Source organism: Haliaeetus albicilla, chromosome 5 (assembly GCF_947461875.1).
Source record: "Haliaeetus albicilla chromosome 5, bHalAlb1.1, whole genome shotgun sequence".
Classification (NCBI taxonomy): Eukaryota; Metazoa; Chordata; class Aves; order Accipitriformes; family Accipitridae; genus Haliaeetus; species Haliaeetus albicilla.
The window spans coordinates 18,308,612-18,326,346 of record NC_091487.1 but is presented as its reverse complement, the minus strand read 5'-3'; the positions used below and the strand labels follow the sequence as shown (position 1 = coordinate 18,326,346).

At 39.2% G+C, this 17,735-nt stretch overlaps 2 protein-coding genes across 4 annotated transcripts in view; both read left to right on the top strand.

The window, feature by feature from the left end:
- Positions 1 to 7,118, top strand: part of SLC24A4 (solute carrier family 24 member 4) — a 98,141-nt gene extending 91,023 nt beyond the window's left edge. For both annotated transcript variants that reach the window (XM_069783597.1, XM_069783598.1), the window contains exon 17: positions 672 to 7,118. In XM_069783597.1, coding sequence (XP_069639698.1) covers positions 672 to 824 — 153 coding nt within the window. In that variant the 3' untranslated portion in view covers positions 825 to 7,118. The remainder of the gene's footprint in view (positions 1 to 671) is intronic.
- A 3,717-nt stretch (positions 7,119 to 10,835) lies between these two features.
- RIN3 (Ras and Rab interactor 3) overlaps positions 10,836 to 17,735 on the top strand; it is a 70,583-nt gene continuing 63,683 nt past the window's right edge. The window contains exon 1 of one of the 2 annotated variants that reach the window (XM_069783595.1): positions 10,836 to 11,154. In XM_069783595.1, coding sequence (XP_069639696.1) covers positions 11,108 to 11,154 — 47 coding nt within the window. In that variant the 5' untranslated portion in view covers positions 10,836 to 11,107. The remainder of the gene's footprint in view (positions 11,155 to 17,735) is intronic. The other variant, XM_069783596.1, reaches the window with a different exon arrangement.

Below are 17,735 nucleotides of genomic sequence, written 5' to 3'. Positions count from 1 at the left end.
AATAATTCAGAGGCACTCAACACCATTGAAAACCGATGCCTTCGTGAGGACTTCATTGCTTTGCTACCTGTAACTTGTAACTCCCCTTAGTTCTGGAGCTGAGCAAAACGTCAAAGAAATCTGGAGCTGAGCAAAACGTCAAAGAAAGCACCTCTTCTGAAGCTGTTGAAAGAATGAACATTAGGTGCTGGTGTACTACAGGGACATAAAGGATCTGTAGGGGAGCACTTGAGGGAGAGGCATTCATCTAGTTCAGTGCATGCCTTTAGTTCTTACTGAATCAGTGAAAGAGTGCTGCCTGACTAGAACATGCCCCATGTACTGAAAATGCACCACAGACTGAAACTGAGCACCTAGGGGCCTCTTCCTCAGTTACGTAAAGAACTTGTGAAGGGACCTTAAAATGGGTTCATTTAATATTTGGTAAAAGGATCGTAGGACAACTGAGAGTCAGGGCAGAGTTTGAGTTCTTAGTTTGGGCTTTTACATTCCTTTTCTTGATCAGAAAAGTGTATGTTGCTTTTTTGATCTATAAATCAAAATATATTGAGAATATATTTTTATCTTCGTTCAGGATGTCTAATTCAAAAGACTCTAATTTTTAGTTTATAATGGTTGTTTCCAAAAGTTTCCTTTGGTGCTCAATTAACTAACACTTTGTTTGCTTGCAGGTGTTTGGAATCCATGTAAATAAGTGGAAACTTGACAGGAAATTAGGCATCTACGTCTTGTTTCTTTATGCTGTTTTCCTGTGTTTCTCTATATTGATAGAGTTTAATGTCTTCACCTTTGTCAACTTCCCTATGTGCCGAGAAGAAATTTAAACCACAAGGAGAGAGAATGAAATTCTTCTGATTACATGTGCTGTAAATGACAGGAGGCATTTCACATTTCTACCTTCTTTCCATAAGTAATTTGAGTGTCATTCCTGCTTCATCAGCTAACAAGCACTTTTACCTGTGTGGAAGGAAAGCATACCTTTCTTTTAACATGCTAGCTCGAGGCAACCAAAGCATTTTCCTCCTCTTTGGATATTGCTGCTCAGTCATAAAGCTGTGTGGATCTTATGCAGAACTCTAAAATGACCCATTTATGGGACATTTTGTTGTGTTTTCATTCTCCTTTTGCAGACAATCAAGCACCACCACCAAGGTTAGCAAGAGGATGGGAGAAAAATCTTTATTGTTCTTTTGGTTTTGACATTTATTTTCCATGGAAGAATAAGAGGCAAGTTCAGAACTTTTCTTGGCTCAGTCAAAATATCTCAACTACAGGACCAGAAAGTCCAAGGCACATATCATGGCATGCACTGTTGAGGACATCATTTCCCCCTTCAAGTGCTCTGCTTATAGAGGAACTGCACTGACAGCTTTTGATGGCAGTGTTGAATACTTATCACTCTTTTCAATGCACATGAACAATGTGGCAGAGAAAGAAGAGGAAATGGTTCTATGTTGTATCACTTGTGGTGATGCATACTAAAAGTCAGAGTATCTGCATACTGAAGAACAGAATTACATGCAGAAATTCATACTTGAATAATATGTTCTACCGTTAATGAGGAATGTTGTATACATAAATACAAACTAACATTTGTGGAATATTATACCACAAGAAAAACTTTGCATTGGCCTTTGTAAGCCCATTGTGTAAATTTAGAAGAAACTAAACAAATAAAATATAACTGGGTGCTCAGTAACTATCAATTATTGTTATCAGCTAAGAGTAGTATCTGAACATAATCCAGACATTCTGACAACAAAACCCACCCTGATTATGATTTGATTTGATTGGTGGGAGGAAGAAGCTTATTTCATCAGTCAAGAAGCTGGTGTATTCTTCTCCATTTTTTATTTATTCCCAGAAGCTTAATGAAGATGAGTGTCTGACACTGAGCAGTGCAGATAAGAAACACCTAGACAAAAGCAAGTCTGTCAAGAGAATATGGTCCTTGATTTGATTGCATGCAAGTTTTGAAGCATGATATACTTCTTTTTAACCCCCAGTAGAAGCCAAGTTTTGATATCCTTTCCACCAGCATAAATACAGGGATATAAGGAATTACTCTGGATGTAATTGACAGCAAGATCTGGCCCAGAGTATTAAAAATAATGGGTAACATTCCACATTGTAGCAGTCATATGATTGCAAATCACTGAGTGTATTTTGAATTGCTACTAAACTTTAAAAATATTTTAAAGCTGTATGTGAATGATCACATAAAGTTTCTAAAGAAGCACAGTTAACTTTATACATAGATTTTTTTAATTTTTTAATGTTTATAAACCAAAACAAATTAACTAATAGTTGATGCATTTTTAAATATAGTAACATTTTGCACTTAAGACTATATATGAAAAATCCCATTATTGTGTCAATGAGAACATATTATTAAAACCTTAGTGAATAAGCACTTAATCAGAAAGCTCCTTATTTTGACATATATGACAAATAATTATCTTTAGCCAGCTCACATGCAGAATACTGTTTACAGCAGGCAATGTGTTTACAATTAAAGCTATTTTTCAAATTATTTTGGTACAAATTAAGGAGTGTATTCTGCTGTTGAATTATTTTTAGGAATTGGATCCTTTCAGTGTAATCCTAAGGAAAAAAGAGCAACATATTTGTTATTTGCTTTACACTTGGTTACAAATGTCAGTATTAGTATCCATTTAGGTTTTTAATCTTAATTAAGTAGTTATGTAGTTAAACTAGCCAGTCCTAAAGACGGCAACAAATACAACATTATTAAAATGCTTTATTGAATGGGCAAGCATGACAGTAAACACATTTGATCTCAAGTATGCCAGTGACCCCATTTCCAGGCATTCAAGACATTTTTGCTGCAGTGTAAAGCTGAGGAGATGGAATTCATGTTCATCTTTGAGTCTTCTGTTGCAGAAAGGCTGTGAAGATGCAGCATACTGCTGCACCACTGTAGGAGCATCCGTCTAGTCTTAACTCTCTTCCCTGCTATCTTTCAGGAGGACAGTTTGCTGCTGAAAATCTTGTGATGGCTTAGATGTGAGGCTGAAAGGAGCAGAGAGAGAGACTGAGTAAATGGTTTTTTTCCTGTGTTCTGCTTTTAGGTGGGCTTGGAGAACTAGCTGTCTCCAAGCAAATGTTTGCTCTTCGCTGCACAGTTCAGGCAGCTCAGGTGTCTTTACACTCCAGAAGAGTAGTTCCAAAATCTAGTTTTGAATGCCTATTGATTAGCTCAGTTGACAGTGAGGAGGACATCAATGTTTACGGTGCCAGACCTAGCAAATTGTACTGTACCTTCATATTTCTGAGCCAGGCAACTTCAGAAGACTAGGGCCAACAATTTGGTCTGTAGCAGCTGATCCCCAGCCCAAATATGCATGAAATTGTGTTTGCTAATGCCATAAATCCTTCAGACATAATTTAGAATTATTCTGCCTAAATTGAATATCACCTGCTCCAGAAAACTAGAGTGTTCTGTTGTAGCAAGAGATAGCCTCAGAAGGTAATACTGACCATAAATCCCATGCCTTGTCCTGTCATCTATAGCCCTCCCTAAAACATAGACCCACTTCAGGACAATTTATATTGAATTCCAATGCTGCATTTCATGACGTGGTCTCATATGCGTCTTCTGCTATGAGACAGGTATCATGCCATGCTTATCATTATAAATAACATTAGTAGGATTCTTCTCTGACACCACTGCATGACCAGGGATGTATTGTTTGCCAAAGAATTATTAGATGCTGTATCAGGGCCTTCATGACACATAATCATATGAAGTAGTTTAATGAGTCCCTATGTAGTTGTTATCCATATGCTAAAATAAATAAAGATGACAGTTACAGACCAAGCCATGCAGATAAACTGAATGGCCTGAGAAGGATCTGGTTGACAAATTGCTGTATATCAGATAAACCCACATCAGAATGTATCAGTAATTCAGGAGGCTATTGCCAAGTAATAGCGGACTAGTGCCTTTCACGTGTATACAAAAAAAAAAATAATTTTGCTCATGTGGTCAGGAAACCACTACAAATTTTGCTATTTTTCAATCGAGGAGTGATTTGTGCTTGGCTCTCTGCAATTAGTACAGTTCTGTATTGCATCTGTTCAGACTGTGTCTGTAAAATTTCGTAGCCATTTTGTTGTACTAACTGTTGCAAAAGTTAGCTGGCTGAGTTTGGAATGTATGTCACAATGTTGTGTAAGTTAATGTTCAGCTCAAGAGTGAAAAGAAAGCTAGTGGATGTAAGAGGGAAAACTGTTACTGTGATATGAAAATTGCCAGCATACTAACACTGAAAAGTAATACAACTCAGAAAAAGATATCCCATATCCAGCAAAGCTTAACTTTAGTAGGATTATTCATGCTTAAAGCTAAGCATATATCCAAGTGCCTTGCTGGATTGTGCCCTAAGGTGACAGCAGAGCATGGTTTCTGGGTTTTCTATCATATTCAGATCTTTTAATATTTTATTGGGTTTGTAGTCTAAACATTTTATTTCTTCCTCAAATTGAAATGTTTGGCCAGAATCTGTAGACTTCTGCTCTGCTGATACCACTTTGGATTTCCAGTGTTGTAAATAAGAGAACTGGTTCCTTGTCTCAGACTTCAAAACTGTGCATCTGCCCTGGTGTACAAGCAGGATCAAAACTGGATTACAGCTGGCCAGGGAGAGCTTTTAGCAGCTCTTTTCTACTGCAGTTCCACTGGAGTAGCACAGTCCCACACGGACCCACAGGGTACAGTCCTGTCTGTAGTGAGCAAGTGAGAGTGTTTCCATTGAGTTAAGCAGTGTCTGATTCTATTTACGTACCCTAACAATTGTACTGAATTATAAAGTTGTGTGATGGAAGTCCAGCTCCTGGTACTCTGAATCCTACTGATTCATGGAAAGTATTGCCCGAGTAAAGATTTCAGGATCTACATGTCTAATCTAAAAAGCTACAGTTATGGTTATCTTAATGACTACTTGATGATCTAACGGCTGCTCTCTGGGCTAAAATCTAGCCTAGAAGAACACCTTCAGTCTTCCCAACAGGTACAGTGTAGTCAACCATCTTTCTCCTGGCTCAGTCATTGGCGTGCCAATTTTATTTTCTTTTTATATGCTTGCTGCAGCTGTAACAAACATATAATTTGTTTTTGGTTTTAGATTGTATTTGTAAACATTCTGTCAACATGTAAACAAATGGAAAAGGTCTTTACTAGTCTAATGCTTAGCAATTATAGAGAAGATTCTATTCTGTCCTTGATTCCTTTGTGACTGTGCTTTAATTACACACACTTGTTTTATTATGTGTTTGCTTTAGTTGCACAAATCCCTCATGAGTTTTGTTGTCTTCCTTTCTTGGATTTCTTGCAATTGTAATGCCATTTATTTGTGTCCTACAGTTAAAAGTTTTTGGTAGAGTGCTTTAAGCTGTGTAAACACTGCCTGATTATTCATGCCAAGGAGAGATCAGACCTAATGTAATATGACACAGACACTAAAAAAACAGATAGCCAGGTGAAACCAAAGAATCTTCCTAATTGAAATGCATCACCTTTGGGCATAATGTTCTGTCATTGCAAGCCTCAGATCCCTCTGTTATTTGTGTTTAGGCACTCAGAAGAAAATCTCTGCAGCTCATGCATTTACTGCACAATTTCCTTTCTATTTCTTTGCGTCTGAACTCCAGATTTTTCATTTTGTTGGGTGATGAGATTTATATGATGGTTACACAGGTAAATTATCGCATTTAGTTCCAGCAATTCTGTACCAAACCCTTTATTATTCCCTTGAACTATTTTGAAAACTGTGTATGCAAGTGATCAATGTTCTGCTGAAGAGAAGAATGTCATTCAACTGACACGTGCATTCCAGTTTCTGACCTACTGTGTACATGTTTTAAAACCTCCTTTTGAATAACTTGAGCATACACTTTTCTCACATTTTCCCCTGTGTGAGGTCCTGATATTTTCTCCCCAGAGAAAGCTGTGAAATCCTATACATCCCTGTCCTGAAATGTGAGATACATGTAGCTCCCTCTCCACAGGCTGAGATGTGTATTGATTGTGGCAATTTGTACATCACATTGTTCTGCTTGCTACCATACTTCTGACATACAGTGCACTGTCTGACAGAAATGATTATGGGAAACTAATGCTATTTAGATATTTTCTTACAAGAATTACCAGTTTGAATTTAATTCAATTTATTTTTCTTTTTTACTTGCACAAAGAATGTAAGCGATCATTGCTGTCTTATCACTAAGATGATCTTGGTAAACTTGAAAGACAAATAGAAAGGTTGATTTATAGCAATAGGGAATTGTGACAGAATGTAAAGGTATCAGAATATATCAAAACCAGACAGGTATAATCTCTAGAAAGACTAATACCAACTGAGATGCTTCCTTTCAGAGGGTTTTTACAGCAAGATTATGACCTGCATTCATACACCAGTTGTGTATGCAAAGAGCACTTGTAAATCTGCTTCCCCAGCAGCATCTGTGTTTCAAATGGCTGAAACTCTGCAGCAAAGTTATGACCAAATTCTTGCCTTCACATTCTTGGGAGTGGTGCCAGTGCTCATTAATGTCCTGGTAGTCGGCACAAATTTCTATCAGTGGAACTGAGAGTAGAATTTGGCTCCCACTATCTCCTCCATTGCAAGAAAGTATTTGAAATTGTTTATAATCACTGAAATAACTTCTGAACCTTTTAAAATTCCCTGTGTTTCATACTTGCAGGCATTTGCAGTGCACCCTTAGGAGGTGCAATACCTCTTTAAATATTATTAAAACTTTCTAGAACTGCTTACTTTGAAAACAGAAAGGGATGAGTTTGTAAACTGTAAATAACAGAAATCTATTTATCATGTTATTTATTTTTTCAATGACTGTGACCTTATGCACTGTGAATGCTCTGTGATATGGGGTCCTTTGTACAGATAAATACGTCATGAAATCCAAATGGATTTAATGTGATAATTTGTTACAAAATGTTGGCATGATATTTAATTATTTTTGTTGTGAAAATTTTAAAAAATAGTTAATTCAGCATTTATAAAAGATTATAGCAGTCAGTATTGTAATGCACTATATAAATTATGTACACTATCAATAAATTATATAAACAACTACAGTGTTTGCTGGTTTTTTCTCAGATGATGAGAACATGTGAAACATTCTCATATTTATTGTTGAAAATCTAAATTTTCAGGACCTAACCAGAAGATGCACCTGCACTTTCTTGGTGAAATCTGGACCCTGGTGAACTGAATGACAGAAGGCTCACATTTTCATCTATTCCAGGGAGCATCACCTGGATCAAGCCATTATTTGGGGTGAGTTAAGTGTATCAGTTTGATTCGCAGCAGTTCTGAAACACAAGATTTGCTCTTTTGGGACTACAAATATGTGGTTTGCTGAGAACACAGTTTGCTGTACTGAGGCACTGATCCAGAAGCAATTATGGCAGTCTCAGAAACACCCTGATCAACACTATTTTGGCTGCTTCATCCCATGGTATAGTGGTATCCAGCAGGTTCACACTGAGTACTGGATGCTGACTGGAGGGGATGGAAGCAACTTCCAAAAGCTGCACAGTACTACTTTCCTTTCTGAGTTACCTAAGCTCTGGAGATACTGTGAAGAGGAGGAATAATCCCTCTTACCCTTGATCACCCATTTCCAACATCCCTGTAGTCCACCTCAGGGTCTATGATGACTCCGGCTATACATACATAGTCTCCGGTACAGTCTGTTCTGGGCTGACGAAAAGCTTTTAAATGCAGTTCTTGGAAAAAGAGGAGCTAAAAGTTAACTTTGTCTCATGTGCCGGTATATTAAAAATTTCATTAGACAAGAGTCTGCTCATGAATACTGCTAGCCAGTTTACTACCAGGAGATAACAAGTTAAAACAAAGCTTGACCTTCTTTTTCTTAACCACAATGCATGCTTCTGGAATCCCTGTTGCTGTATAAACCTGTTATTAGCCACTGTGGGTTTTGTGCATCTACAGATGAGTCCTAGTGAAGTGGAGAAAAGGGATATCCTGCATTCTTTGACTTCTGTGTAAGGGTTTGTTCTTTGATGTATGCTAGGCTAACTTTTTCTAAGCTGGGGAAAGGAAAAGATTCCTTCTTACAGACAGAATTAACTTCTAAAAATCAAAATCTGAATGTGGAAAGTATCTCTTCTTTTAATCCCCCATAGGTTTGACATGATGACCCATTGTGATCTGTTATGTAATAGGCTCTATAAAAGGCATATAATCTATGGATTAGTGACACAATAGGCATGACAATTCCTGTGGGCTCTTATCATATGTCATATTGATGCAGCTGCTTCCTACTGTGTGGAAAGCAGAACTCTCATATAATCTGTGCATATGCTGAAAGCACTTCGTTATAGCCAAAGTGCTCATTGTACTTAAGAGCTTCCCCCATAAGCCATTTTTAAACCTTTCCAACTCATCTGCATAAAAATACAAAAAAGGGCTGCAACATGCTGTGGCTTAAGATGGAAAGGGTGAATTAGTCCTAGAAAAGACAAGAATTCCCCCGTCTGGCTTGGATCTATCAGAGAGAAGTGGCATTTTGCAGTTACTGAATATTATTTTGTTAATTAACTTTTGTATAATTGTTTACTTCCAAAGCCTGATACTAGAACACAGTGTCACATTCTAAACCTCTAAAATCTCTGGCTTAAAAAAACACCCAGCAAAGCTCAGACAAAATTTCTTATGTTAAAATTTGTGTTTGTTTTCATATTTTAAATATATTACAGAAATACTTAACTATGTTGCAGAAATCACTGAACATTTTGGAGAAAAATATGAGATTTTTTCATGAAGTTTGGTCAACATCTTTAACAAAACGAATTTCAAAACTTCAAATTCCTGAAACTCTACATTTTTTAAATTATAAATATAGTGAAAGATTTCACACACAAAAAAAAAAGCATCTCTCAAATCATGTGAAAGTGAAGTAGCACCACAATACCGGATTTTTGTATTCTGTAATTCTGCCATTTTTTTCCTGGGCCTTTTTGATAGTTCTAGTCTTTTTGTTTCTTCTTCCCTAACAACATCTTTGGAAATGCCTAATACTCTCTGAAAACTGATGTTCTGTATTTGCAGAAACTTAGGTCTTTGCTTAGGATGGCTACATATTTGTGTTAACACAGATTTCCCCCATCTGGGTAGGTCCATGCAGAGCAGCACACCTTTACAGTTTTTTGTCTTGGCAGACTTATTTTCCAGCAAAGCAAGGGCAAACTCTGAGTGGGCCTGGTCCCTCTTGAATTGCAGTGGAGGGAAACGAAAACCTGGGGTAGAGTTGAATTTGTGTGATGCATCTAGGAGATTGTTCATATGCCAATACCCAAGGTGCATTTCACAGATGCCCAGCTGGTGAACAAATATAGAGCATATTTTTTTCTTGGACCTCTGTGCCCAGAACCAACAGAAGGGTTCAGAGCTGAGATCTGACAAGCCTGCAGTGAGGGATGAGTGAATCTCAGCAAACCAGTTAGCCTAAGAGGGCTAAATTCTTCACTGAGTGAGTTTATTGTCATCTGAAAATGACTACATGAATTGGAGCAAAGAGCTCCTTAATTTAGTAGAAAAGAGTGTTATGAGATACAGTAGCTGAAAATTTAAAACTAGACAAGTCAAGGCAAAAAATCAGGTGTGAATTTAAATAACATCAACAATTAAGCACTAAGACACCTTGCATAGAAGGGTGGTGAATTTTCCATCATGCCACCTTTCAGTCAGTCTTTCTGATTTTCTGAGAGAAATCCTTCTAAAAGCTAGAAGATAAATTTTCTAATGTCAACAGAAGTTCCAGGTTTGATCAAAAAAACCCTGAGAAAAGTTCGTCTTCTGTAACATGGAAGGTGTGACTTGATGATCATAAAGGTCCCTCTGACTCTCCATAGCTTAATGCCTGCAGAATTGTCTCTATTCTACACTGAGGTCTAGTTTCCCTCATGCCAATAGACTGGCAGCTGCCTGGCATTTCCATTTCTGCTGTGGGCTTTATGGCACAGTCTACTTACTCTTAGAAAGCTGGGAAATTCCTTCTAAAGATAAAAGAGGCAAAAGGTTACATTTGTCTCTCTCTCCATTCCATGCAATTGCTTTTCTCTGCCTCTGCTTCATCCTTCTGCCTTATTTTTTCCATTATGTATTCTCCTAACATCAAATATTTCTGGAATGATAGGGCTGCCAAATAGGAGTGCCACAAGCCCTGTCAGACAGCACGTCTGTCGGTCCCCAGCCTCCACAGCTGGTCTATATTCAGTTGGGTTTCCAGTAGAGCAAACAATACTCGACCACTTAAGTAACTCCAGGTCAAATGTGCTCTGAGACTGACTGGAGCTTCACAGCATAGATAGCTGTTCATTTACTAGCAGTCTTACAACCTTACCATTAGCTTTCGCTTTAACTGGGAATTTTTTTGCAAAGCTGTCCTCTGCCAGTGTTAAGACATTTCATTTTCTCAGGTCCTGTGTAAATAGAAAGGTTTCCAAGCTCCATCTGGTTCCAGTTACTCAAGCAATAGAAATACACATGCTTCAGGAATTTGCAGACGGAGACTTACTGCCTTGCTGCCTTATAAAATCCTTTACAAAGTTCACCATGCTCTGTTGCCTTCTGATATACCTGTAGTCTGTAAAACAATTTCCCCTAAAACTTACTTAAGTTAGAGAAACAAATAAGCTGTCAGTCTCAGGCCCTTCTTTTGAATAAGGTTAACCTGCCTTCACTACTAAATATGGCTTTATAACACACACGCGCACACACACCCTTGACCACCAAAGACTGCCTCTTCCTGAAATCCCCTGTTCATATAAATACAGGAAGTAGAAATAAGAGAGGCTAAAATCAGACCTTCTTGGTAGTTTGCTTTCATTTCAGTGCTTGTTTAGTCCTCTGCTCTCCAATACTACTGAGCCTGAAGCTGGTTTTAAACATCCTCCCCCTGCCGCCCCTTGAAATATCATCTTCAGTACAAAACTTAAGGATGTGAAGGTTCTGCTCAGCGATGGAAAGGAATTACTTTCTTTACCAAGGAACTCTAAAGCCACTGTGAAACAGAAAGTGTCTTAAAGTTTGCTGTAATGATGAAAACATCAGCAGGAGACAAGGGAGCCAGGGATGACTCAGGGTAAGTCCTGAATCTTTAGTGACTGCTCATGTTTAATAACTGTCGCTTTCCTTTTCCTACTTAACAAAGAGCTCTCAGCTGCATTTGCGAGCTGGCTGCTGAGTTATCAGCTACACAATCACAATGGTGCGGCATGGTTGTACTGTAATTTACAGTATTTCCTTTAGCTAACGTGTTCCAGCTGAAAACAAACTGCAATACCTTTATTTAGTTTGATCTTAGCTATTTAGGGAAAAAGAAGGATGAATTCCAAGCTGCAGTTTAGGGTAAAGGACAGAATAAGGGAGTTCCGTGCTTTTGGAAATGTGACAAATCTTTCCCGGGAGGCTTGCTTTGTTTCTACTGAAATGCTGATAAGTGGATAAAGGCTCATCCCTATGAGCTGATGGTCACTCCAGCTCCAGCACGCTAAGGTACGCACCAACCCTGTCCACAGTCTCCCAGGAGACTTCAGATCTGCTTTCTGTTAGGAAAAGACTAACTATGTGCTTTCCTTGCTCCTGGCCAACAGACGCTGCACCTTGCAGGATCAAGCCCCAAGAAAACATAGTGGGAGAGGAAATAGGTTTTGGTTGGGAGGTCAATCAGCTGCTGGGATTCCAGGATCAGGCTGGAATCCGCCCAAGGCTTGGTTGTGTCATAAAGCCCATGCTGAAGCTGAGCGTTTCTGTTTCCTGTTGAAAACAATTGGGGGAAAATGACATCGCTGCTGAAACCTGTGGTCACCCCCCTTGGAAAAACATATAATACCAGATATTAAGAGTGTTTCTTATCTGTCTGACACATTTAGTCTGTTTCCCACAAATAAAAGCTCCCAGATGTGTCTGTGATGGGTGCAGTAGGAGAAGGTGTATAGGTGGATATGGGATACTTGCATTTTCAGTCACTGAGTGTGCTGCAAGCCAGTCCCCTTTGATAAAATTGCTGCTGACAGGCTAGTGTGCTATAGTTTCACCATAGCACTGTTCCCAAATACGCACATCAAGTACGGGGGATGCAGGGAGAACCCTGCATTACAACTGTCACTGCTTTTGCCTTGTTCAGTTGTTTACATTAAGTGGAACAATGACACTCCTGTCCCAAAGGACAATTCCTCAGTTCCACTTAATGTTAAACACTGAAAGACAAACATCACACAGCCATAAGGAAAAAATGAAAGAATCCAATCCCTGTAGACTGGCAAGTGGAACTTAGTAGATGGTAATCCAAAGAATTTGCACTTTGCAGATATTCCCTGCAATTATGATAGTTAAGATGCCAAGTACTGAGAAACCAAAAGATTTATACTGCTTATCTCTTTCTCGGCTTGTCTGAAATGAGCCACATGCTTGCAAAGGTTTGCTTTCAGTTTAGAGTTGCAGGAGAACGTAAACAAGCCATAGACCCTGGATTTGGACTGTAAATCATAAATCAAGTGGTTGCAGGAATATTGAAGCATGAATGGGCATGATTCATGTGTTCTTCATAAGTTTATGAGCATCTGAACAATTATAACAGAATAGCCTTTTATTTCATTAACTGATTGTCTTTATTTTCAATCTGTCTCCCACTCATAAAGGAACTTGTGTATTTAAAAAAAATCTATTTTAACTCTGCTTACATGCCACAATATTGCTGAAGATCCTCAAAATTGCATTTCAGCATGCATACCTTGTGGCCTCCAACACATCACAGAATTAGAAATGTGTCTAAGTGATCTTTAGGTAATTTCCTGTTATGATCACATTGAATTAGGTGCCAATTTCACCAAGTATGTGTAGATAAAATTGGTAGCTTTCAAAAGAGATGGTAACATAAGACAAGCTGCCAATGGAGAATTTGGACCTGGTTTTAAAATTCTGTGCACAAAAATTTCATGAGCAATTACAGAGATTGCACCTTCATTCACCATAGTCTTCAGGTTATTAATTAAATGGGAAAGCTTACTCACATGCACAGAAACTATGACAATGCAAACTCTCATAAAAGTACCTTAGCAACTTGGAAAGTATCCATGTATCCATTCCTAGTAATGACTGAAGGGTCTATTCTGCATATAGCAAATCGGTAAGGAGGTTTTGCTGACTTACACATCTGAAATGGCAGAAAGACACTGGGGAGAAATCTGCCTCCAGAATCAGTAGTTCCTCGGAGGGGAATGTGGGGAGAAGTGTAGCTAGGGTCTGGATTGAAATCAATCTTATCAAATTCTTCCAAAATGGGTTGGGAGAGAAACAGGGAAATTTAACCAGTAATTCTGAGCTAGAGTGAGGCTAACTCCTAGGAACGTTAATAAGTGGTGAGATCACAAAACATCTGGAGAAATGTGAGCTGATTGAGCCTGGTGACCATGGTTTCATGAAAAGGTATATGCCTTCGTTCCAACATCTGGCAAATGTATGGAGGAGATGATGAGGAGAACAGACAGGAGCTGTGACAGAGACATAATATGCAAATATTAAATAGTCCTTTGGGATAATAATGGCTAGTTCAGGTAGCTGGGATGGGTTACAGTGGTTCTCATTTCTGGGGCACCAGGCTGCCTAATGAAGTAATGATTGTGCATCTTTTCAGTGAAATGTCTTTTTGGTACAAAACCCACGATCACAGTTGACAGATTTCATGCAATGAATGTAGACATAAAGAGGTCAAGCACTGTAGGAATCTGGAAACCGAGCAACTCTAATAGGTTCACAGATTTTAACTTCAGAAGGGACTGGTTTGATTGTCTAGTCTGATCTGTGTAGAGCAGACCAAAGAACCGCTTTGGTAAGCACCCTATCAAACCCATGACTTCTGCTGGAATGGGAGCTTTTAGATATTTGTTGGCCACAAAAGCTTTCTTATCAAATGACTTTTCTGCCCAGGCTACCTATCTGTCTCTGCAGTGGGGTAAATAAAGCTAATACCAGCATTTACAGGTTTGAACCAAGAAAACAATTTTTTAAAACTCCTCAAGAGCTGTCCTTTGTAAAGGACTTAATCTAAGTTTATTTGAATCAGTGGAAAAAGTCCTGTTGGCCTCAGGAGGTCTTGGACCCAATGCAAACTACTGCTCAAAGAAGACCTCCACCTAGAACATGTGAGATGCTGTGTTTAAGTGGGGAAGGGACAGTTCAGGCAACTGGAAACAAATTAGTGTCATCAAATCTTTCTGCTGTCTGTCAAGCTCTGATAAGGGGTACACTTTCCAGTCCTGGGAGATGGTGCTTCTCAGGAAGGAAATGTCTGTGCTCAAGATGCACCAAGATCAGGATATAACTGTAAAGATAAAAAGAAGGAGGTGTTCTCCAAAGATACCTGAATTTGGTGCATCCAGAGAGGACACATATAGTGTCCTGAAATTCATTTAACAGAAAAGCATGTTTACAACCACACTGACTTGTCATGTGGTCTTTCTAGCACTTCTCAGTGAGTACTCACCAAACATAGCGGATGCTTTGAGCACATTGTGCAGTGATACTGGTGGTAGCACAGAAGGCAACTGTCCCTTTGTTTGCCAGAGGGTAGACCACACTGGGAATATTGCCCTTGAGTAGAGAACTCATCATCATTACAGACAGTCTCATACCAATGTTCACAGGAATGGGGACACAAACATAAGCAATATTCTACTCATCTCCTTTCTATTACAGGTTCAGCTAAATATAGTTTTTTCACTTCTTTTCCTAAATGGCTATGTGCTGGTTTGTATTGTTGACTTTCAAACCTAGAGGCAGTATTGGCTGAAAAATGTACACACATGTATGCATGCATCTTTCTTGCTCTGTGTGTACAGGTATACATGTAGAACAGTGTGTCCTGGAGAGTAGCTATGAGGGTTGCTTGGCACAAATTTGGACTGCCTCCATCCCTTATCAAACCATGTGTACATAGTCCAGATATCGTAGAGGTTATCTATTTTATAGTGTTTTTCCAAATGATAGTAGGACTGTATTTTAACTCATCCAACAGTATATATAGGCAGCTTCTCTGAGATCAACAATATAGGCTTGTGAGACTCAGAAGGATCTCTAAAATGACCTGAAAAATAGATGTAAAAGCCAATACCTAAACCCAATCCATTACAAAAAGAAGCTGCAGCAAGATTCACTTCCCAGAGTTTTAAACGTTTGCCTGCTTTGATTGCTAAAGAGCACAGAAACTGAAGTGTCTTACTGAAACTAGGACAAAATATTGTCCATCACAGACCTTTAGCCATTATAGTTTTGGAAGGGAGGAGGGTTTTTGCTTTTGGGAATAGAAAGAAATAGTTCTTTGGAAAGGTAACTAGAAAGAAAAGGCAGCTGTTTGGAATGACTGACCAAATTCTAGTGCAGATGGATCTGTGAGTAGAGCGTAGGTATGGTCATCAGAAGCCCTGTGATGTCCCAGAAGGCTTACCCCACTTTCCCAACAGTATCACAAAGATATTCCCCCTGTGTAGGGAAGGGTGTACGTATGTTTGTGATTGTTTAGGTTGCCCTTTGTGGGGAATTACAAATGAATGATGATGAATGTGGGTATTTAAGAAGTCATTATGAGATTTAGAATTAGAAAGAACCAGGGGGAAGCACATTTAGCACATGTTCTTTAGAAGACCAAGGAGGGGTTATAATCCCTCTTGCCATATTATCATCAGTACAGGGTGGTCCTACAGTCAAAGGAGGTGGGATGTGCCAGGATGGACCTGGTCTGGGCAGCCCTGGTGTTCAGAGCAGCAACTAGATCATAGATCACTGTGCTGATCTGGGGCCTTATATGGAAGGGACATAGGAGGAATTAAAGCAGGAATAGTTACAAACCTGAGATGTTTGGTCATTTAAAAAAAAAAAAGGCATAATATTCTGTAGGTTTGAAGTATTCATACTACCAAAGAGGACTTCAGATTTATCTTTCTGAATAGTTATGGATCAAAACTGAGAAAACAAGAATGGAAGAAGACGTATGTTTCACTGCAGAAGAGTAACTTTAAGAAGGCCTTCAAGAACCTGTGGAAGCAGTTAACACAAAGTCATGCTAAAAAGTCAATTAAGTAGCAATTCTTGGATCTCAGAGTAGGCACTGGTCTAAGCAATGGTCTGCAATTCAGCCTGTGTCCTAGATTATTTCCTAATCCTAATTTTGAGATTATTTTTTTCTGTGGTGTTGGGCAGGTATTTCACCATGAGTAACTAAAGTGGAATCTCCAGAGTAAATCCTCATCTAGAGCCAGGTAGGAGCTAGACTAAATCACTCAGTTGTCTTTAATTCAACTTCTGTCCACCCACCCCACTACATGCACACTCCAAGGAGCTCCTGTGACCTCTCACAGCTGGCTCTGGTTCCTACAGAGTAACTTTTCTGGTAACCACGTACAAAATCCACCTGTCTCCTCCTCCAACTTCTTCATCCATGGCGTTTTGACTGGCTGGCAGTTCGTACCGGAGCTGGCCCCCAAGGCAGTGAGGTTGTGCGTGGATTTGTCCTCAAGGATGCTGCAGCCACATCCATTTGCCACAGCTGCACATTGGATTTCTGAACCAGTTTGAGGTAAGGGCCCTCTCCAGCAATGAGCATGCCCTTATCCTTGGGGAGGATTGGGGATGCTATTGCAATACAGATAAGTAAATAAGTAGACCCCTAAGTAAATGGTGCTTATTTTAAAAAATGAACTGGAAAGTCAAGACCTCGTGCTTGCTGATTTTACTTTCCCTGTACCACAGTTGTCACAGATATGAATAATTGAGTAGCAGCACTAGAGTCACTGGAGCAACATAAGAATTGATTAACTGAAATTTGTTAAAAGTTTTTACAGTGGCAAAGGCAAGATGATAGTGATGTTTAGAGGAGAAGAGCTTGAAAATCACTGTTCTGTTCAGAGGAGATACGAACATCAGTTTCCCAGGGTGGCGAGATCTGTAGCAGAAATTCTGCTGGTCAACTAATTAGTCTATTTTAGGAGAAATAATTTGCTCCTATGGGATGTTTAATTTGAGGACTAAGAGATCAAAATTCTGCTAGTTCTTATTTCCCCAGTTACATTTCTGCAAACTTTTAGGGGGCTTGTATGTGGACAGGTAAGTGATGTTTTTGCCACTGTGAATATTTGTTTGATCGTTATGTCTGAGCTGGAGGGGTCTGGAGTGCTTGTTAGGTATTTTATAATGCTAAAAACCTTCCAGCTCCAATATTCTAATATCATTCCAGCTTGTCTGCCTGTCTAAGAAAATGTCTTTCTTAAAATTTGGGCACAGGTGGTACATAAGAGATCTAATGAAGGTGCTTTCTTCTCCGGAATTTGCTGAATGAGAGGAGGCAATGCCCTTACAGCCCCAGTGAGCATGGCCTGGGTTACTGACTATGTTATCAGAGCTGTAGGACTTGTTCAAAGCTAGGTCAGCTTACTAGAATTACTAGTCACGGGCCGCAGGGGACATAGTATGGCATTTGTGGGGTGAAATCAACAGGGGCTGCCCATGAATTTGAAGAGCAAAGTACTGGAGGAGGTATATATTACTGAGTCCAGTCCTGCATGCACACCACTTGAATGAGGGTGAGCAGCTTTTCTAGGAGGGCCAGCCAGCAGTGGAGAACTCTGAAATTCATGATTACAGGGACAGGACACATCTATACTCTGAAGT